Source organism: Gopherus evgoodei, chromosome 9, assembly GCF_007399415.2.
Source record: "Gopherus evgoodei ecotype Sinaloan lineage chromosome 9, rGopEvg1_v1.p, whole genome shotgun sequence".
NCBI lineage: Eukaryota > Metazoa > Chordata > Testudines > Testudinidae > Gopherus > Gopherus evgoodei.
Genome location: NC_044330.1, coordinates 37,079,109 through 37,102,171, shown reverse-complemented (window position 1 = coordinate 37,102,171; position 23,063 = coordinate 37,079,109). Strand labels below are relative to the sequence as shown.

Below are 23,063 nucleotides of genomic sequence, written 5' to 3'. Positions count from 1 at the left end.
TATCCTGTGGAGTACCTAAAATCACATGAGAATAAGAACTGCTTACTCAGAATTGTTTTTAAATCCATACTAAAGGGTATGGCTATACTTGCTGCTGTACAGCACTGCCGCAGAAGTGCTCCCGCAGCAGCGCTTTGAAGTGCAAGTGTGGTCACGGCACCAGCACTGGAAGAGAGTTCTCCCAGCGCTGCAGGTACTCCACCTCCCCGTGGGGATTAGCTTACAGTGCTGGGGCACTGTTTACACTGGTGCTTTACAGCGCTGTAACTTGCTGTGCTCAAGGGGGTGCTTTTTCACCCCCCTGAGCGAGAAAGTTGCAGCGCTGTAAAGCGCCAGTGTAGGATACTAAGAGGTTTCCATACTTAACCTTTGGGCCCTTGTGTAGTAAATGAAAATCAGTCGAGGTTCAAGTTACAATATATAGCTTGACTCTCAAAAACACAAATTAAAAGTTTAACTTAAAAACTTCCTGATGTATTTATTGTACATTGGTGCTAAAAAACATGCAGGCTAACACCTTTAAAGTGGCCTTCATTAGAGATATCTTTATGCTCTATGGAGCAAGTTATACGTGGATGTTTTATACACTTCAAAAGGTATTTTTACCTTGCAGTCTGTCCATTCCTTTACCCTGATCGCACAAAGACTTGTCTACACTTGCCAGGGGTTCAATGCACGAGAAACCTACTAAATTGACCACAGACCAATCTTTCGTTGACTCCTGTCCTCCATCTGAATGAGAAGTGCAAGAGGAGTCACAGGAAAGCATCTCCAGTAGACCTCGTGTAGTGTGGACCTCATGGTAAAATAGATCTAAGTACGTCGATTTCAGCTACCTTATTCAGGTAGCTGAAATTGCGTAACTTAGATCGATCTCTCCCCATAGGGCAGACAAGGCTTTAGGCATACTTGTTTAATTTTACAGACTCTGAATAGCCCACATGAACGGGATTACTCACAGTGAGTAAAATAAACATGTGCTTAAATCTTTACAAGATTGGGGCCCTTGTTTTCTGGACTGTAAGATCAAACATACACATAAAAATGGTTGAAAAACTGTCTTCCCCACCTAAATCATGGATACTGGCCTACAAACTTGCCATGTGTGACTCACTTGGAAGGAGAATCCCCCCAGGCAGTTTTTAGAGTATCTCATTTTTTGTGAAAAGGTGCATATGCAGTGTGATTTTGTAAAGTGCATTGAAACTGTTAAAATCTCATTCATTAAAACTGTTCAGTACCAAAACAGTCCTAGGTCTATAAACCATACCACAAAGTCATCTGAACTGCTTGGAGATCTATATATGGTTTATACAAGTACATAAATCACATACATTTTAGATTAGACACAGATCTATGCAATTAAAATATCTGTATGTCATATAACGGTACATATATTATAAAAGATGGATGAAATCTCCATATAGAAGAGGTCCAGCTCCAAGGCAGGGGGGCGAGAGGAATGGGGGGCAGGGAGTATAGGGCCCCGAGCATCAGTTTTGTATTACCATTGGCCAGCGCTGAAGTTGGAGGAGCGGTGCCTGAGGGCAAGAGCCGCACGGAGCCACTTGCATGCCTCCGCCTAGGAGCTGGACCTGCTTCTGGCCATCTCTGGTGCGCAGCGCAGTCCACAATGCCAGGACAGGCAGGAAGCTTGCCTTAGTACCCCCGCCGCGCCGCTGACCAGGAGCCACCCAAAGTAACACCATGCCCCAATCCCCTGCCCAAGCCATGAGCCCCCTATACCGGAGCCCCTTCCTGCACCCTAAACCCCTCATCCCTGGCCCCACCCCAGAGCCTGCACCACCAGCCCTGGGCCCCTCCCACACCCCAACCCTCTGCTCCAGCCATGAGCCCCCCAAACCCAGAGCCCCTTCTGCACCCAAACCCTAGAGCCCCCCTAAACCCAGAGCCCCTTCTACACCCCAGCTCCACCCCAGAGCCTGCACCCCAAGCCCAGAGCCCTGACCCCCTCCGACACCCCAACCTTCTGCCCCAACCCAGAGCCCCCTCCCACACCCTGAATCTCTCATTCCCGGCCCCACCCTGCAGCCCTCACCCCCACATCCCAACCATCTGCCCCACCCTGAGCCCCTCCCACACCCCAAACTCCTCATCCGCAGCTCCCTTGGGTTGGTGGCATCAACAATTTTCTTCAAGTGCGTCCCGGGGAAAAAAAATTTGAAAACCAGGGAGCCAGGGCACAGAGATCTAGCCCCTTCCGCACCCCGCGGGGCGCTCTCTCCCAGCTCCATGTCCAGGGCGCTCAGCCGGCGGAGTCGCCGGGCAGCTCGGTCTCCCCCCCGCGCAGCTCAGCGCAGTCCCCGGCACGTTCCCGACTCCGCGGAGAAGACGCCCGGACTCACACGCAGCTGGTGGTGGTGGACTGCGGCTGCCAAGGCGGCGCTCTGGCGGAGCTCCGCCGCCAAGCCGGGTCTCAGCCGGCTCCGGGTGAAGCGGCGGCTCCGCTCCCCTGCCATGTGCCTGGCGAGCCCCGCGCCGAGTGCCCGCAGCGCCGGCTCCTTGCAGCCCGTCGGGCGCAGCCCCGGCCAAGGCGCCTTCAGGAAGCGGAACTCGGGGCTTTTTTTCCTCCCTCTCTCGAAGGCGTGTTCCCCCCGCACGCGCCTGCTGGGCTCGCGGAGCAGCGGCGGCCGCTGAGCGGGCCCCGGAGCTGGGCTCGCCTGGCCGGGCACCTGTGGCCGGCGAGCCTGAGCCAGAAAAAGTTGGGTTCAGCTTTCCATAGGCGGGGGACAAACGTGCTCCCCTGCGCCCCCAGTCAGCCAGGGCAGGAGGGGAGCAGCAGGGCTGGGGAGGGTCCGGCCCTTGGTCTGACCACAGCCTCACGCCCTGGGGACCAGCTCAGATGTTTTGCACTAGGCCCCCGCACTGGGTTCCAGCGCAGCTGCTTTGCTAGAGTCCTATGGGTGAACTAGGGCCATGGGACTTTTAGTGCTTCCTATGTTGTACTAGCACAGTGGTTGAAACCTTTTTTTTCCCCATTTGCAGACCCTAACTATGTCAAATGGAGGCCTGCACCCCTTTGGAAATTCACCTGTGGTCCATGGACCCCCTATCATAAGAAGTCTTAGACTGAAAATTGACAACCAAAGTCAACTGTACATGGTGCCACAAGCTCAGCATGGCATTTGACAGGGCACTAAACTGTGGGCTTTCGTGGTAATGCCAATGCTTCTGGATTTTGACCTGTAGATGGGGGGTAGTCACCTACTCTTGATCAGAAAACCAGAATGCCTTTTCTGGGATCTGAAACTTTATTCCCATAGTTACTTTTTAAAGACCCTTGAGACACAGTCTATGGACCCCACAAGAGTCTGGAGACCACAGGTTAAAAACCATTGCTCTAGAGTTTCTGAGGTAGCCATTAGACCAAAGTTTTTAGAATCCAACAAGACAGCCAAGAGCATTTTGGACTTTTCAACAGTAATTAAGGGATTTAAGTGCCCAAATTCTACTGAATTTCAATTAGATTATGGGGACTATCTTTCTTCAGCCCCTTTGAAAATCCCAGCCTTAAAAGAGTTTTTCCAGTAACATAAAAAAAATATTTCCCAACTGTTTGCTATTTTAAACATAGGTGGCAGGTTTTTATTGCCTGGCTATTTTCCTTTCAACTTCTGCCTTCAGGAACAGCACATGAAGATCTCAGTCCCAGCTTCCTGTGCTTTTCAAGTAGCAGGTTTGTGCCACAAGTTTATGGAAAATTTGACATATCTCATCAATTAGTTAATATCTGTGATCTGGTCTGAATACTTATAGCACTACACATGTGCTGAGTCTTAGTGTGACACATATACTAGTTGCTCCTGAGATATAATTATTTGTGCACGGCCTTAGCTGTCATACTCATCTACCAGATTGGTCAGTAAAGGAGAGGATGGGCGCTAGTTAAGATAGTTAAGCCCAAAGCAGTATGTGAAGAATTACAGAGGGAACTCACAAAACCGGGTGAGTGGGCAACAAAATGGCAGATGAAATTCAATATTGATAAATATAAAGTAATGCACATTGGAAAACTTAATCCCAACTATACATACAAAATGATGAGGTCTAACTTAGTGCTGAAACAAGATAATATGTGAGAAGTATCTAATTACTATTAGCTGATCCAAGAAGACAATAAGGTTTGCATACCTTGTTTTAAGTTAGTGCCATCATCTAGCTCTGAAAGCACTTTTGTCAGTTTTTCTTATCCATTCTTGTATGGCATCTATAGCTTCTGAACTTCATATTTTTGGTAGCTGATCAATGAGACTCCAGAGCTACCAGCATCTAGCCACAATAAATAATTTAGCCAACACTTCCTATCACTTACTTGGCAATTAATCTTTCAATTCAGAATTAATGGGAAGATTTTGAAAACCACCAAAGGAAAGTAGCTTGCAGTGTGTTTCATGTCATGTTGGTTGAGTGAGGATTTTGTTATACTTTCCCTCAGTTAATGATTTTGTTTTACAATATATTCATTGTGGGAAGCTATATTAATGCAAGGCTACAGTTAAGAATTTAAACAGACAAAAATTAAGACAGAGAATTATAAGTTCTTACATCAAGCAGAATTACTTTATTTTGTATTACTGAGAATGCTATTTAATGCCTTAATAAAGAGGTGCAACATGCCCAAGTTACACTTACTGTGTGACCCCTATGTTTGAATTTCATCACTAAACACTTAAGTTCCCATCCATATTATATTATAGTTTTGTTGCATTAGGGTGTCTTTGGATTGTTTGGAAAAGAAAAAAAAGAGTGGGAGTTATCACATATGCACATATCACTGATCATCAGTATAACACAACATTGAAATAATGTGAGAAGATCCTCCAGTTTACACCTATATAACACCAATTACACCAGTAGTGTTGCACATGTTTGAGGGAAGAATTTGGTCTGATGAACAGCTTCAAAGGTACAGGAGTTATCTGCATACTCTACTCCTGAGGGCATTCTGTGCCAAAAAATGAAAAATTTTTAAATATTTTAAAATTCTGCACATTTTATTTGTCAAATAAATGTGAAGGCTCCAGCATGGCATTGGAGAGCACAGACCACTGGCTGCACAGAGGTGGGAGATCACTATGCAGCTCCCTGCTTCTCCCAACCCAGCCTCGGGGGACAGACTTAGCAGTGAGATTGCACCCAACCCTGACACAGCACAAGGACCAGGCCTGCCCCAGAAACGCCCCAGGGCCCTGCCCCTCCACATGGGCAGGCAGGCTCAGCAAGGCAGGATCCAAGTTTGGAGGAGCTTAGTGTGGGGGAACCCAGGGTTGAGAAGGTTCTGTGTGGGGCAATTTGGGTGTTGGCAGTTCACTGCGGGATCCAGATGGGGGGTGGTTCTGGGTGCCAAGGAAATGGGACTCAGCAGGGGGTTCAGGTGAAGGTGGTTGGGGTTCAGCATGGGGGTATGGGTGTGGGGGGAATAGAGCTTGGCAGGGTGATCTGGGTGTGGGGGCTTAGTGAGGGGGGTCCAGATGCTGGGGGAGTGGGATTCTGAGGTGCTGATCCAGGTGCAGCGGTGGGGTGGGAATCCAGGTGTGGGTGGCTTGTCAGAGTGGTCCAGGTGCAGGCACTGTCAAAATAAAAATCCAGGGGCAGTTCCTGCCATAGGTGCCAACTCTGTGGGTGCTCTGGAGCTGGAGCACCCATGTGGAAAAATTGGTGGGTGCTCTTCACCCACCAGCAGCGCTCCGCCCCACCCCACCCACTTCAGCTCACCTCCGCCGCCTCCCCTGAGCGTGCCACCGCATCCTGCTTCTGCCCCGCTTCCAGCACTTGCACCGCAAAACAGCTATTTCATGTGGCAAGCGCTGGGAGGGAGGGGGGAGGAAGAGGAATGTGGCATGCTTTGGGAAGTGATGGGGCCAGGGCAGGGAGGGGGCAGAGTCGGGGTGGGGGGGTCGCAAGCACCCACCAGCCCCAACGAAAATTGGCACGTGTTGTTCCTGCTTCATGATATTAGTGCTACTCAGAGACTCATTAGACTTTAAGGTAAGAAGGGACCATCATGAGCATCTAGTCTGTCTTCCTGCATATTGCAGGCCACAGAACCCCACCGACCCACTCCTGTAATAGACCCCTAACCTCTGGCTGAGTTACTGAAGACCTCAAATCTTGGTTTAAAGACTTGGTTTAAAGTTACAGAGAATCCACCATTTATACTACTTTAAACGTGCAAGTGACCTGTGACCCATGCGGTAGAGGAAGGCAAAAAACCCCTGGAGTCTCTGCCAATCTGACCCAGGGGCAAATTCCTTCCCAACCTCAAATATGGTGATCAGTTAAACCCTGAGCATGTGGGCAAGACCCACCAGCCAGACACCAGAGAAAGAATTCTCAGTCGTAACTCAGAGTCCTACCCGTCTAGTGTCCCATCACTGACCATTGGAGATATTTGTTGTTAGCAGTCTCAGATTGGCTACATGCTGTTCAGCCGCTGGTTATGGAGTACTGGCCTATGATCCACACTATTTCTATCTGAATAACTATACATGTGTAAGTCAGTGGTCAAATGAATAAGCTTAGAGCATACATTTTTTCAACCAGCAATTGTCTAAATAAAACTATTAGCAGACTTTGGAGAATCGTTAGCCAGCTGTTCCAGGTATACTACCAAATTTTTTTTTCAAGATGTCAGAAACTAAGAAAATAGTCACCAATACACAAGGGAATAATAAACAAAATGAAAGAGAGAGTAGCTGGGATTAAAATAAATATTTAAGATTTTGAATCACACTCAGCCAAATGTTGTCTGCCATTAAAAAGTAACAAGTATCAGAGGGGAAGCTGCATTAGTCTGTATCCACAAAAACAATGAGGAGTCCAGTGGCATCTTAAAGACTAACAGATTTATTTGGTCATATGCTTTCGTGGATAAAAACCCCACTTCTTCAGATGCATGGAATGAAAATGTTAGCCAGTAACTTCAAAAACTGATGTCAAAGAGAAACTGCAGAGCTACAATTCATTTGCAAATTTAACACCATTAATTTGGACTTAAATAGGGATTAGGAGTGGCCACAGTATGCCAACATTTTTATGGCTGACTTCAGAACAATGCTTCCTCAACTCTCGTCCCCTAGCACTCCTCTACTTGCGCTACATTTATGACATCTTCATCATATGGACCCATGGGAAGGAGGCCCTTGAAGAATTCCACCTTGATTTCAACAATTTCCACCCCACCATTAATCTCAGCCTGGACCAGTCTACCCAAGAGATCCACTTTGTGGACACTACAGTGCAAGTAAGTGATGGTCACATAAACACTACCCTATACAGGAAACTTACTGACCACTATACTTACCTACATGCCTCCAGCTTCCATCCAGGACACATTACATGATCCATTGTCTACAGCCAAGTCATAAGATACAACCACATTTGCTCCAATCCCTCAGACAGAGACTAACACTACAAGATCTTTATCAAGCATTCTTAAAACTACAATACCCATCTGCGGAAATGTGGAAACAGATTAACAGAGCGAAATGGGTACCCAGAAGTCACCTACTACAGGACAGGCCCAACAAAGAAAATAACTCAACACCACTGGCCATTACGTACAGCCCCCAGTTAAAATCTCACCAGCACCTGATCAACAACCTATCCTGGAAAACAATTCCTCACTCTCACAGACCCTGGGAGGCAGGCCAGTCCTCGCTTACAGACAGCCCCCCAATCTGAAGCAAATACTCACCAGCAACTACACATCACACCACAGAACCACTAACCCGGGAACCAATCCCTGTAACAAACCCTGTTGCCTACTCTATCCCTATATCCACTTTAGAGACACCATCAGAGGACCCAACCACATCAGCCACACTGTCAGGGGCTCATTCACCTGCACATCTTCCAATGTGATATGTGCCAGCAATGCCCCTCTGCCATGAGCACTGGGCAAACTGGACAGTCTCTACATAAAAGAATAAATGGACACAAATCAGACATTAGGAATGGTAACATACAAAAGCTAGTAGAACACCACTTCAATCTCCCTGGACATTCAATAACAGATTTAAAAGTAGCCATCCTTCAACAAAAAAACTTCAAAACAGACTTCAAAGAGAAACTGCAGAGCTACAATTCATTTGCAAATTTAACACCATTAACTTGGGCTTGAATAGGGATTGAGAGTGGCTGGCTCACTACAAAAGCAATTTTCCCTCTCTTGGTATTTACACCTCATCAGTTATTGTAAGTGGACCACATCCATCCTGACTGAATTGGCCTTGTTAACACTGGTTCTCCACTTGTAAGGTAACTCCCTTCTCTTCATGTGTCAGTATATTTATGCCTGCATCTCTAATTTTCACTCGAGGGTATATTCTGTAACTTGGGTATTGTGTTTCTGGGATATTAATATAATTTACAAAGGTTTTTTTAAAAAAAAAACACAAATTAAGTATTTAGGGCTGATTCAAAGACCACTGAAGTCAGTGGGAATCTTTCAATTGACTTCACTAGGCAAAGAATCAGGCCATAGCTAGTGGGTGATTTATGTGAAAATGTTACTTGGACAGTCACAACAGTATGCATCATGGACACCATGAGATTTATTCTCTTTTCAATATCAGTTCATGCATAGGCCCTAATGTCCTCTCCGAGTAATTTTAATCAGAAGGCATGCATATACTTCAGAGGAAGAATAGACCATTATTCCAGTTACCTATTGAAAGGAGCTGTTCATTGAAAAGAAGTCAGGAAACATTACCAGAATGGTGACCCTACCAGAGACAGAATTTAAACTAAGCAGCTTCCTCCTGAAAGCAGAAATTTGGGGAAAAAAGGTTCTATGCATTAGCTCTTGCTAATGTTAACTCACTCTCCATGCTGAAAAAATGTATTTTACTTTAGTAGGTACTTCAGGTAAGCATGAAGATTAACATTTGTTTATGTAGAAGTGATAGGTTCAGGCTTCAAATTTGGATAGCGGGGCAGGAGGGGGGTTAAATTTGGAGTTACAAGGATACGGTCCATTTTAAAATGGTTGCAAACATTTACTACTGTGTGTAGTGCTTTCTGCTGTAAATTATGCCATTTGACATTATTCTTGGTAGTATTTTGCCCAATAAATAGCGTTTGAAAGATTTGGTTTGTATTTTCTATTTGGAGCCCACATTTGGATTTTGAATCTTTTCCTCAAAGCAAAGGAGTGTTTAGACCTGGGGTTTTGGTTCAGTCCATCTCTAATTATAAGTAAAACCTTTAATGTGCAAATACATTGTTTTATGCTTCATTGTGTTTGGATCTTCTGCATTATAAGATCTCACTTTGACACAGGGTTAATTAAATTCCAGCTCTGTTATGGCTGCTTATAACATGGTTTCTTCAGCCTCATGGCTTCCCAGATAGCTCCCTCTGAGGTCTCTTTTCCAAACAGTTCCCCCCTAGACAAGAGTATGCTCCCTGAAAGTGTCAGCTAGCACTTTTGTATTGTTTCATGCCTAAAATAGTAAAATCATGTAGATTAAATTTATTTTTAGCTATAGCATGAAGTAGGGTTGTCAGCCCTCCATGACTGTTCTGGAGTTTCCAGGAATCAAAGATTAATCTTTAATTAAAAAATATGCCATGTGATGAAACCTCCAGGAATACGTCCAACCAAAATTAGCAACCCTAACATGAAGACAGCTTTCCTCCATAGCTGTATGATAGATAAAATACAATAATACTTCCACTCTCTCAGAACTGAATCAAAGACTTCCCCCAGTGCTCATTCCCCAAAGGTAAAGAGGGAAAGATAAATATCAAGTCAATTTATTTTTGCTTCTGAAATATTAGGTTGTCAAACCTATCAAAACTACTGATTTTCCCATCTTTACTTGAAAGTTGCCCAATTCACTGCTTTTTTCTCATGTAGGGATCTGACCTCATTCAATGGGGATTTAGAGGTGTTAATAGCCTTAGCATTAAAATGTTTAAAAGTAATTTATTTCCCTGAAATCACTCATAATTTAGACTATCCAAATCCAGATTCATTAGCTTTTTTCCATTACATTTTAATAGTTTCAATGTATGACACATTGTACATCAAAAACCACCCTGTAACTCCTATATTCATCATTTGTATATGGTTGTGATATTTCATATAAACCAGGCCTTGTAAGGTACCATATGCAAGGTCATGATCTGCTGAAACTCATTGTTCTGTCAAATATGTGTATCTTTAGTGTGTATGAGATTATGAGATTTTTCCTATATGGTTGTTATTGAAATATGTTGTGAGTTTGGGAGATGCCGATTGCTAGCTCTCCAGTGAGAGCAAAGGTGGTGACCCACACCCAAACAAGTGTTAAGCGACTGTCAAACCCGTTGACTAACTGAGGAATTGTATACAAGAGATTTACAATTCCGTAAGAGACAGTTGCGCAGGCACAATACAATGAAGATTGCTTAATTCTGTGACTCAACAAGGCCCACCAGGACATCCCTGGGCCAGTATCTTCCCTGGGATATGAATTGAGAGTATAAAATAAGGGACAGTGGCATCAAGAGACCATTTCTCTCCTCTTCCACCTACTCTGAAGGCAACAAGAATGCTGGGAAGACAAAGACATTGAACTGAGGAGACTGGTCCTGGGCTGAGAAGGAAATCTAGCCTGTGTATTAAGAACTGTGAGCTGCCTGTGACATCCGGGAGGGGGCAGGGGGTTGGTCAGAAAAGCTGTTTGATTTAACTTTTGCTCAGTCTGATAAAGTTTGGAATTTAGACTGTGATTTTACTTTTATTTCTTTTGTAACCATTTGTGTCCTATATGCCTACCACTTATGATCACTTAAAATCTATCTTTCTGTAGTTAATACATTTATTTTAATGTTTTTTCCTTACCAGTGAGTTTGTCTAAACTGCTTAGGATATCTGCTCAGATTACAAAGGCTGGTGCATGTCCGCTATCCTTTGATGAAGTAGCGAACTAATTAATGAGTTTGCATTGTTCAAGAGAAGTTCTTGAGCAGTGTAAAATGGTACATTTCTGGATGCAAGTCTGAGGAGATTTGCTGGTATCTCCCTCTGTATAGTTCATTAGTGGCTTGAAGAGCATTCATACAATTTAGCTGAGTGTGTCTCTGCATGCTGGTGGCTGAATGATAACAGCGCCTAAAGAGATTTGCTGCTTGTCACTGGTAAAGCATTGTGAGACAGAGTCCAGGCTGGAGAGTTAAGGGGGCACAGTGGGCCCACAGTTCCATGTTGTATCCCAGGGGTCTCCTCACAATGCAAACAGACTTTTGAGGGGATTAAACACTCCACAGTAGTGTTTGCAACCCAAGCCTTGTAGCAATCTGAGAGCTCATAATAACTAGAAAGTGAAACTGACTAATGTGGTTTCATCATCTGAGCTGAAAATACTGCAAAAAGTAAATAAGAGAATATAAACCGAAAGTATGGCCATCTAACTGTTCAAGAGTGCCCCCTCAGCATTGTGGCATTTCTGCCTCATCTCATCCTCAGGACTCCTTTGGTCTGGTGTAGTGACTTGACCATCTGGCCAGGTCACACAATAGTCCACCCCTTCCAGGGTCTCAGGCTCCCATACCAAATGTCCCATAAAACTCAAGTCATCAATATAACATTTTCCAACCTTCCAGGGCTCCTCTTCATTCCTGTTTCTTTTAGAGTAGGGTTCCTGTACTTCTTCCCAGCCTCCCTCAGCAGAACTAATTAAAGACCCCAAACAGAACCAAATACCATGTAAGCCTCTGCCCATCTAGGGCTTCAGCTTTTTTGTTCTGGGTACTCCCTTTCCAGAACACTAACCTACTGGGCTGCCTCCTGGGATCTGACCCTTTTGTCAAGGCCCACCACAGAAGCTCAATCAAATCCTGTAGATTTTCTTTCTATCTCCTGTCCCTAGCCCTTTGCCAGAGCTCTTATTGGCAGGTGATCCTGAGATCTACTCTCTGTATACCTCCTCCCTCCTGGGTCTCTTCATTACTGCTCTGTGGGCCTTTTTTTTTTTTTTTTTTTACCATGAAGACAACCTAGCTTCTCCTTAGTTGGGTCTACTGAGGAGTTATACCTAACACATTGTCCAGGCACCACACAATGGGCTAACTGAGCCCTCAGACTTCCTTTAACCCTTTTGCTGCCAGTGTGAGTGTATACCCTCCATCACAGTAAAGTTTAATATTCTTTCAGTTTTAGGACCCAATCCTGCACACAAATTGAACAACCCAGAGTCTCATGGAGTCCCACTGAGTTCAATGGAACTCCTAGTTGGCACTTCATACTGATATGCCTCTGTTTGCAGGGTCTGGGTTTGAATAATCTAAAATGTTATTGATAGAACTAGAAAATGAATTTGACATGATTTTTAACTCGTGTCTCCATATAATCTGGTTCATCACTTCATGATCTTCCAAAACTATATTATTCATTTCCTAGCTAGATACCATCATCCTGTCCTCTGTCATCTGATTTATTATACATTGTATCACTGCACAATCTATAAAGGTTAGGTTCCCTACCGTACATTATACTCTGCCATTCTGTTGGCACTCTCTTTACATCAAGATTTAGGTTGTTCTTGAACATAGGTATGAGCTATTACAGTAGATCAGATCCTCATTCTCACTGTGATTGCTCTCTATAGCTAAGAATTGCAATTCATTTGGGTTTCCTTTCAAAACCTTGGTTTCCCTGAGAGCAGGGGTTCCCAAACTCTGGTACATGAGACATCTTTGGAGAAGTGGGCAGTATGAGGGAGAAGCTGTGTAATGGTGGATTTTATTTATTATTTCATTTTCATAATAGGCAACTCGGACCAAGCTTTAAAACTCTGGGAATTTGTTATATAAAATACTGCAGTTAATCTACTTCGAGATGTAACAGTGAGAATGCAGAGACACTGACATACAGAGCCCCCACATACAGAATGGATTCAGTTGCCCCCCCGACAACATGCTATAAAAATTCCACAGCCTGTCTGTGCCACAATAACTGTTTTTCTGTGTGTAACCAGGCACAACTCACCCCCACGGTGCCTCCTACTGGTCACTTTGGGAATTAGCTCAAATTCCAGCTTGGAGCACCCTCTGCAGGCCGGTGATCCGCCTTTCGGCTACTGGCCCCGTGTCCCTCCCTGGACCCCGGTGCCCTTTTTATGTGGGGTTCTGCCCCCTGGCAGTAACCCCTTCCTCTTTCTTAGGGGTTTCCCCTCCCTGGGAACCCCCCCACCCTCTATCCCCACTTTGCCTCAGTGTCTTGGCAACTGCCCAGTCATTGGCTAGCCCCACACCCTGGGACAGACTGCAGTATTAGCTTCTCATCATCAGCAAAGGGGGTTGGACCGGCTGCCTTGGCCTCCCCCTGGGTTGCACCCTGCAACGCCCAGTACCTCTTAGCCTTCTGCTAGGCTGCAGCCTGGGGCTTTCCAAACAGGAGCTCCTTTGCCTTTCCCCAGCCCTGCTTCACCCTACGTACCTTATTTGGTTCCCTACAGCCAGGCCCTTCTCTCTCTGGACGCAGAGAGAGACTGTCTAGGCTCCTGGCTTCTCTACCCTTATATAAGGACCTGTTGCTCAGTTTGGGGCATGGCCCCAGCTGCTGCCACTTCCCCAATCAGCCCAGCCTAAAAGGCTGCTTTCTCCAGGGCTGTTTTAACCCCTTCGGGGCTGGAGCAGAGACCCACTCTGCTACATGCATATAAAAGCCAGGGCCAGTGTTAGGGGATAGCAAGCATGGCAATTGTCTGGGACTCTATGCCACAAGGGACACTGTGAAGCTAAGTTGCTCAGACTTCAGCTTCAGACCCAGGTGGCAGGGCTTGGAGCTCTGGGGCTTCAGCTTTCTGCCCTGGGCCCCAGTAAGTCTAATGCCAGCCATACTTGGCAGACCCCCTGAAACTGCTTGCAGCCCCCCAGTGGGCCCCAGACCCCTGGTTGAGAACCACTGTTGTATTGGAACAACTTCTGTTGGTGAGAGAAACAAGATTTTAGCTGAGGAAGAGCTCTTCCAACAGAAGTTGGTCCAGTAAAATATATCACCTCACCTACCTTGTCTCTCTAACAACCTGGGAATAACACGACTACAACACAACATACAATTGTCTATGACACATTTCATGAACTTAAAAGTGCAGTAGCATGGGAAGTATAAGGTTCACAATGTGTTTAATTATCCTCACTAAGGCCAAGTCTACACAGTATTCTTGTACCCATTTATTTCTATTAGGGGGTGACTTTTACCAACATACTTCAATCAGTGCAACCTCTAGTGTGGACATAGTTATATTGGTATACAGATGCCCTTTAGCAACACAGCTTATTACTGTAAATATACAGGAAAAACTTCTACTGATAAATACCTTTATACTGGTATAACCGTGTCCACACTAGGGATGCAGTGCTTTAACTATACTGGTTTCAAATCAATATAGTTGTACCATCACAAAAACTGTGTACATATCATCATTACTGAATGAGCTGCAGTTTGGACCCTATAACAGTCCCTCTCAGGAGATAGGTTTCACCACTGTCACCTCTCTGTGGGTGGAAGCACATGGCTCCACCAATCTCAGACTGGCAGACCTCTAACTGTCTGTGTTTATACAACAGGCCCAGCTATGTTTGGCACCTGTGAGCCCTCTTCCTCCAGAGGGCTGTGATGAGCAACTGATTAAATTCACTCAAAAACAACTTCAAAACAAAGCATTAGTTCAACAAAGCATTTATTCGGGGGGGCTGCCACATGTAAGCAGAGGAAAGAGATAAATCAACAAGAGGTCTATCTGCCTGGCTGTTACCTAAACTTGATTCTTTTTGGGTAAGAGCTACTCATACCAGATCCCTGCTCCTGGTCTGGAAGAAACAGACAGGACCCACAGCATCAGAGGTGAAAGTAAGCCGGTCCGGTCTGGTACAGTGTACCGGCAAGAGCTGGTATGCCGTGCTGGACTGGACCAGCTTCTCTGAAGGTGATTTAAAGGGCCCAGGGCTCCCCACAGCAGCAGTAGGCCTGGGCCCTTTAAATCACCGATGGAGTGCTGGCAGCCGGGCTCAGGCAGGGATTTAAAGGGCCCGGAGCCCCAGCCCCTGTGGGCAGCCCTGGCCCTTTAAATCACCGCTGGAGCCCTGCCACCACTACCTCAGGGGGGTACCGGCAGGACTCCAGAGGCAGTTTAAAGGGCCCGGAACTCCATGGCAGCCAGAGCCCAGGGCCCTTTAATTCACCCCTGGTAGGCTCCGCCTCTTGAAAAGCTCCACCTCTTCCAGTTGAGGCCACGCCCCTTGCTGTTGAGGCTCCATCCCTGCTCAGGACTCCAGTAAGTTACTTTCACCCCTGCACAGCATTTTTGCAGTATCTCTGTCAGACACTCATCTCCAGTCACTGCTGCCTGCTCATCCTTTCTTCACTACAATGGAGTCTTTAATACTTCAGTGCTCCTTTGATCCTGTGATCAGACTTGGGAAAAATTAACATGGTAGCCTGGTTGGAAACAGGCAGGTGGGCGTTCCCCAATTAATAGCTCCCCCACTGTTTCCTTAAGGACATTTGGTATTCTCTCTGGTGATATCTTATCTTTGAAATTGTTTAATTTCCCTAATTTTCCCCAATTGACTCATTGATCTAATTCCATGTCATCAGGCAGAATAATATCAAACAGGCAAACTAAGGTGCATATAATATTCTAAAAAAAAGTAATACAGGTTACTCCCTCATGCCCCACAATCCCTCAGAGATAAAATCTGATACACTTAATCAACACGGAGTCTTACTGAAGTCAACAGAACTACATTTGGAGTAAAATACTATTCCACTGTGAACAGGGGTGGCAGAATCTAACAAGAGAAGCTTCCTTAATAAAAGACACCATTGCATTGCACTGTTAAGACCGTTATTTTTTAAAAATTAATTGATTTCAGTGGAACTACTCATGAACATAAAGTTAAACACATGTGTAAGTTGTTGCAGGATCAGGGCTGGATATATAGTCAGCTGTCAGTCTCAAACATCAGTCATCTTATACAAACACACATATCCTTTATATAAAGGCTTATTACCATAAATAACATTGTGCTTGTGTATCTGTCAGGTTATATACTCCTTACTTAGACCAATATTCAACTCAGTGGTGTTTTTTCTTAATTAAGGAGTGCAGGATATGGCCCTATATTAAATCATAGCATGTTGTTAAATTTCCAATCTCTTTTGGAATGTGCAAGAAGCTCTAGAAGAAGAGTGTCTTGGAGGAAAAGACACTGAGTTAGCTCAGTAAAACATATTAGAATAGACTAGGCCCTGATCCTCCGTATGGATGTGACTTCAATGGGACTACCCACAAGAATAAAGCTGGGCTCATATTAAAGTGCTTTCTAAGATTGGGGCATAAATCTGTCATGTGGTCTGGAATGTGAAGCTCCTTACCACACTCTTCTCAGTCCCACCCACTTCTGAGCCTCAGGTATGCAATAAAGAAATCTAGAACTACAAGGAAGAGAAATTCATCCAAACCAGTAGCTTTAGGATGACTCTGGTTTGCATTGCTGATAGAGTGAAGCCCAGACTGTGAGATAGGGTCAGGAGACAAATCCTTCCTCTTCCTTCATTGAATCAATAGCAGGCATCACTTTGGGAGGGGAAGAAATTATCTTTATTCCAGTGCAGAGCGTGCACTCTTGTTACAACATAAACCAAACAAAGACACCAGGTGTTTGAAGATGCAGCCAAAACTCAATAACTTGCCTTAGTCACTCAGCTTCTACGGTAATAATTGTATCTCTTAACGCAAAAGAAAGGCAAGGAAAGCAAGGTGTTAAAGTTACTAGAGCTTTGTATGGGAAACTCTCCAGGTGTTGGGGACAGTCCATTCATGGGGTTGCCGCACAGTCCATTCATGACTAGAGCCCTGCAAATCTGCAGGTATCCGCTTTATATCCGTGGACCATTTCTGCAGATAGCAACATGGATGTGGATACAAATTCTGTATCCATGCAGGGCTCTGACAGTAAGAGCCGGGCGGGCAGCTGTGAGGAACCATGGCAAAGACCCTCCACTTGCCCTGGGCAGAAGGCCTGGGGGGCAGGGACCTGGACTGGGGGCTGCTCAGGCACCCCGCCCATGGCAGGTGGAAGGTAAGCTGCAGCTCCCCACTGCTACCCCCCCAGCTCTTACCATGACTGGGCTGCCACCCCGCCGGAGCTGGGTTGGGGAGAGCCATGCTGTAGGGAGCCTGAGTCCCTCCATCTGCCCTGGGTGGGGGACCTGAACAGCCCCCAGCCCATGTCCCTGCCCCCCAGGTCCCCTGCCCAGGGCAGATGGAGGGACCCAAACTTCCCACAGTGCATCTCTCCCGGACTGAGTTCCAGCAGGGCGACTGCCTGAGAGCTGCAGCCTGGCCAGGAGTAGAGCCCTGCAAACCATGGATATCAGCAAAAATTGTCTGCAGATCGCAGATGGATGCAGATACACATTTTTGTTTCTGCGTAAGGCTCTATTCATGGCTGCTATTTCAGTCTAGAAAACAGAGGCTGTAGCCCATGCACATCCACATCCCATCCAGCTTCCTCCCGTGGTCTTGCTGAGCTACAATGCAACCATTGAAAGGTTAACATTTAGCAAGAGTAGCATCTGTGTGGCTCTATGTTTGTATAATGCTGTGTGAATATACAGAAAGGATGATCCACTGGTTATGGTGTTGGTCTGGATCTCAGGAGACTTGGGTTCAAGTCCCTTCTCTATCATAGGTTTCCTGTAGTCTTGCTGTACCTTAGGTCTCCATCTGTAAAATGGGAATAATAATACTTCACAGGAGTGCCTTAAAAATTATGATGTGCTCACATACTCTGGAAATGACGGCCAGGTATGTACCTCAGCTAGACACAACTCTAAGTACATGTTTTTATTAACAACATAAATAATAATTATGTGTAGCTGACACCCAATCCTGTCCAAATCTTAAGGAATGAAGGACTATTCATATCCCAGTTCTGTCAGACCTGGGTCCAGTTGCTACCTCAGCCACAGGTTTCGTTTGTGATCTTGAGCAAGCCACTTAGTCTATTCTGTGGCTCAATTCCTCTTCTATAAATTGGCAATGGTACTGCCCTACCTCCCAAGGTAATGCTTGTGAGGCCCTCAGATACTATGGTGATGAGGGCCATGTGATGACAAACCTGCCTTTGACTTCAATAGTGCAAGAATAGGCTCCCCCACATTTGCAGCATTGCGCTGATGGATGCCATTCCAGAGCGCTTCCTTGTGGCCTGAGGTAGCCCTGCAGGCACCCTACTTTCAGTTCCCAATTAATTCTTTGAAATGACTTACTCTCAAGCCAGATTATTATAAGAAGATTCCCCCTTTCTGGGATCTTATTTTATTTAGTCTTTTCCAAAAGATAAACCCTTTTAGCCTTCAGGCCTCGCCCTTCTTCATGATTAAGGAGTCCCATAGCCCTCCTTCTTAGAGCTATGTTAAGACCCAAAGCCATTCTTGCAGCTAAGAGAGGGCAAGGACAGCAGTCCTTCCCGTGCTGGTGTTTCCTTTTATGAGGGAGGAGGAAACATATATGCCAGTTTAGTGAGCGAGATATATACCAATATCCTGTGCCAGTTTGGTGGGTGAGAAGGGAGCTTTGTCCCACCCTGCACTACAAGGTTCCTTGTCCCAGGCCTTTGAAGAAACAGTATCATGGGTTTTCCACACCACCAAGCTCTATTGCCCCTGAATCATCTTTCCCTCTATCAACACCTGCCTCTACCCTTTCCTGCTCTAAGAGTCTCAGAATCTTTAAAGCGGGGGGAGGGCAAACTTTTAGGCCTGAGGGCCACATCAGGGTTGCGAAACAGTATGGAGGGCCAGGTAGGGAAGGCTGTGCCTCCCCAAAGAGCCTGGCCCCGCTCCCTATCTGCCTCTTCCCACTTCCTGTCCTCTGACTGCCCCCTTCAGAGCCCCCTAACTCATCCAATTCCCCTGCTTCTTGTCCCCTGACTGCCCCTTCCTGGGACCACCGCCCATCCAACCCTCCCACTCCCTGTCCCCTGATTGCCCCAACCCCTATCCATACCCCTCCCCCTGACAGGTCCCCTGGGACTCGTACACCTATCCAACCCCCCCCCCGTTCCCAGTCCCCTGACTGCCCACCCCAGAACCCCCACCCCATCCAACTGCCCCCTGCTCCCTGTCCCCTGACTGCCCCCCAGAATCTCCTACCCCTTATCCAACCCCACCGCTCCCCGCCCCCTTACCATGTCTCTCAGAGCAGCAGGACTGGCTTATTGGAAAGCTGGGGAGGTGAGCAGACGCAAGCCGCACAGCCCAGGATGAGTGGTGGGCCAGAGTGCTCCCAGCGTGGCTGCGGGGGAGGGGAGACAGCAGGGGAGGGGTGTCCCTGGCCTCCTGAGCCAGGAGCTGGGCAGGACAGTCCAGCGGGCTGGATGTGGCCCATGGGCTGTAGTTTGCCCACCTCTGCCCTAGTCTCTACTTCCCTCAAAAGGGACAGTCCTCCTGTTACAATTTGCTGTCATTTCTCTTTTTAAAAACTTTACTCTGTTGGTATATTGTGCAATTTTTAGAAATTCTTACAAAAATATTTGAAATGGAACCTGCAAGGAAAATAGTTAATAATTTGTTAATGTTCTCAAATTTACCTTGTTCATTGAGATGACTGACTGGAGATGTATGTTATTTCAAAACATTTTTCCTTTATTGCCCACATCCAAGATGTGTTGCTGAAAGAAAAATTGGAATGATTGTTGGATAAAATTTGGTTAATGAAGTGACTGTACTGCACAGACAAACTGTCTGAATCAGGGTTTTTTCTTATGGGGGAAGTGATAGCTCAGTGGTTTGAGTATTGGCCTGCTAAACCCAGGGCTGTGAGTTCAGCCCTTGGGAGGAGGGATAGCTCAGTGGTTTGAGCATTGGTCTGCTAAATCCAGGGTTATGAGCTCAATCCTTGAAGGGGGGCCATTTGGGGATTGGTCCTGCTTTGATCTCCTGAGGTCTCTTCCAACACTAATAATCTATGATTCTTCCTTTACAAACTTTCAATAGTATAAAATGACCCTACACTCTCAGTTACCACATGGATGGAAAGCTGTAAGAATCTAGACAGGAGGAGATGAGAATGATTGGCTAGATACATTAGATCATTTAATGTGACTTAAGCACCATGGATACCACCTTAAAGATTGATATCAAAGAAAAATGTTGGATTTTTGAGTCTATCAGTTTGCAAGTTCCACACACAATATAACCTTATTAATATGTACATTGCCAATTCAACAATAATTCACACAAAATACATTGTTTTTTGTCCCACAACACAGACTTAGAAGCAAAAGACTTTAGTAAGGTGTTATATGACCAAAACCTTTACTTGGAAATTCAAAGTTGGCAATGAAAATGAATCATGGAAAAACATTCCTATGAAGAAAAAGTGGAAAGTCTAGGATTGTTTAGCTTATGGATGAGATGAATAAGATGAGAAATGAGAGAGGCAGAGAAAATAAATGGTATGGTGAAGATAGGATTACTCTATTAACTCTTTTTAAAAAAAATATAAGAACAAGGGGATATTCAGTGAATGATTCAAAAAAAGAGATTAGCATTCATATTGATTTTGGGAATAGCCATACATATATTAGAAGGGATTTAAAACTTGTGTTTATAAAGGGATATAAATTATAATATTTCTGAGAAGAAACCAACCAACTAACTGATGAGGTTAGGAATAAACTTCCTCCATGGGCAAGTTATTCCATAATTGTTCACTATGGTTTCTTTCATCTTCCTGTAAAGCATTTAGCAATGACCACTGTCAGAGTCACGCTACTGGACTAGATAGACCATTCATCTGATATGCCTTCATAACAGGATATCCATTATATAACCATAAGATTAATATTCCTTTTATTTATATTAATATATAACTCCTGCATGGGATTTTTAAAAACATTCAAGTTTTCATTTAAGTCCAACTCCCTTGGCAGCAGAATTAGGCCAGCATTGATCACTTTTGAAAATCCCATCTGTCATGGTTACAGGATTAGTTTTATGTTTGACTTCTCTTTCAGTCTCTCCACAGGCAATCTTTCAAGTGACAACCCTACAACTGCAGTTCTCTCAGAGTGGAATCCCATAATTCATCCTCATCAGGTCCAGTTTGGCCCCTGAAAGAGACTTGTCTTCATGAGCTGTGACCAGTAGCTGAATGTGGTAACTCAGGACAGCTTCCTCAAAACTAAGTATGTATTTATCCATAGGAATCAGAGAGAAACATCTTAAAACAACAAGAGGGCTACACACATATGTCTTACCTAAGAGTTTAAGTAGGCCTAACATCCCAGACACCCAACATTTGGGAATGGAGCACAGTCTCCTTTCCTCCAGACACTGCCTCTCCCCTGTCATCAGCCGCTCAGCTTTTTATAGTTCCAAAGTCTTTTGTTCCAGTGTTTGTATCTAAAGACCTCCTCCTGTGTCAACATAGAGGAGGTCTACCTCAGACTATGCTACAACAGTTTGACACCTGTACTGTCCCCTTAAAGACCAGCAGTAGGAGTTAACTAAGGCCAATATCTGCCTTCCTGCAGATGTGCAAAACCAGAACTGAGGGGAACTCATGTAGCAAACAGCATGATAGTAATTAAATAAACAGAAAGAATAAAACATTCCCCTTGTTCTGCATACCATACTTGGACAATAATGTCCACAGCATCGATCCAAGAAAATACATTGATACAATTCATGAAGCATTTACTTAGGGCGTAGTCTTGCACCCGTGGACATCAATGGGACTTTTGCCATTGGACTTCAATTGATGTGATATGGATCTCAGTTTTTAATCAGTCTCTAATGAGAATTCTGATATTGTAAGGATTTAAACATTTGGCTCATTGATAGTCCAATTCCAAATTCCAGTCCTTTCAGCAAAATAAAACCAAATATGATGTACTCGTCTACTTATTGATCTTAACCCATTTTAGATTTATAGTGAATTACTATACCTTTATTTTCAAGATGTTGCATAAAATTTGGATAAAGACTTTTTATGCCATACTACATATATCATGTATCAGAGGGGTAGCCGTGTTAGTCTGGATCTGTAAGAGCAGCAAAGAGTCCTGTGGCACCTTATAGACTAACAGACGTGGCACGTCTGTTAGTCTATAAGGTGCCACAGGACTCTTTGCTGCTTTTACATATATCATGCACAACTCCTTGATAACATGATAATATTAGAAGTGATAGGAAAGTTTAATAAAGAATAACAGAAATGAGAGATAATTCCATAAGGTCACAAATTTAATTTAGGAACATTAATAACATCATGATCAGAATTCAACTAACATGAAATCCACTTATGTCTTTCTTACACTACTTGTTACAGATAACAATAAATTTAAGACTAGTTGTCATGATACCAGTAAGTTTCAGTTCTATGCACCATGCCATACATTCTTCTTCCATAGTAAGCAAGTTTTGCCATTTGTGGAAGCAGAGTGGGTCACGGTCTTCTGACCTTTCTATTTTTACTTGCTGTTTTTCTGTGGCACTTTATACAAAGAGCACTTGGCATAAAGAGTTGCGTTCCAGGAGACTTTTTTTAAAAACAAAGTATTTTAAAAGTCTGTTTTATTTTTCAGAGTCAATACAGTTTTCAACAGCTCTAAACTGTTCTCAGAGGTGAAAGTAAGCCGGTAAGGTACGGTATAGCAAAGTGGCTGCCGGTACACAGCCGACTGTACCAGCAGGGCCGCTGATGGGGAGGGGGAGGGAAGGGGGGCAAAAGGGGCAGCTGCCCTGGGAACCAGCGATTTAAAAGGGCCCGGGGCTCCTGGCAGTGGCCAGAGCCCCGGGCCCTTTTAAATCTCCGCTGGAGACCCTGGTGGCATGGGCTGGGCAGCACTGAAAGGCTGGCTGGGGGTGTCTGGCCCCAACCTCGCCCCTTCCGCATGAGCCTCCCCACTTCCAGGGACCCAGATCGGTCGTCCCCCCCCACAGCTTGCCCAGGACCCCAGCCACCCAGCATACTGGTAAGTCCGGTAAGTTACTTTCACCCCTAACTGTTCTAAAACATATTCGGCCCATTCCATCC

General features: G+C 45.1%; 1 protein-coding gene across 1 annotated transcript in view; it reads right to left on the bottom strand.

The window, feature by feature from the left end:
* DOCK10 (dedicator of cytokinesis 10) overlaps positions 1 to 2,480 on the bottom strand; it is a 237,318-nt gene extending 234,838 nt beyond the window's left edge. The window contains exon 1 of the mRNA XM_030575220.1: positions 2,367 to 2,480. Coding sequence (XP_030431080.1) covers positions 2,367 to 2,480 — 114 coding nt within the window. The remainder of the gene's footprint in view (positions 1 to 2,366) is intronic.
* Positions 2,481 to 23,063: the final 20,583 nt, after the last annotated feature.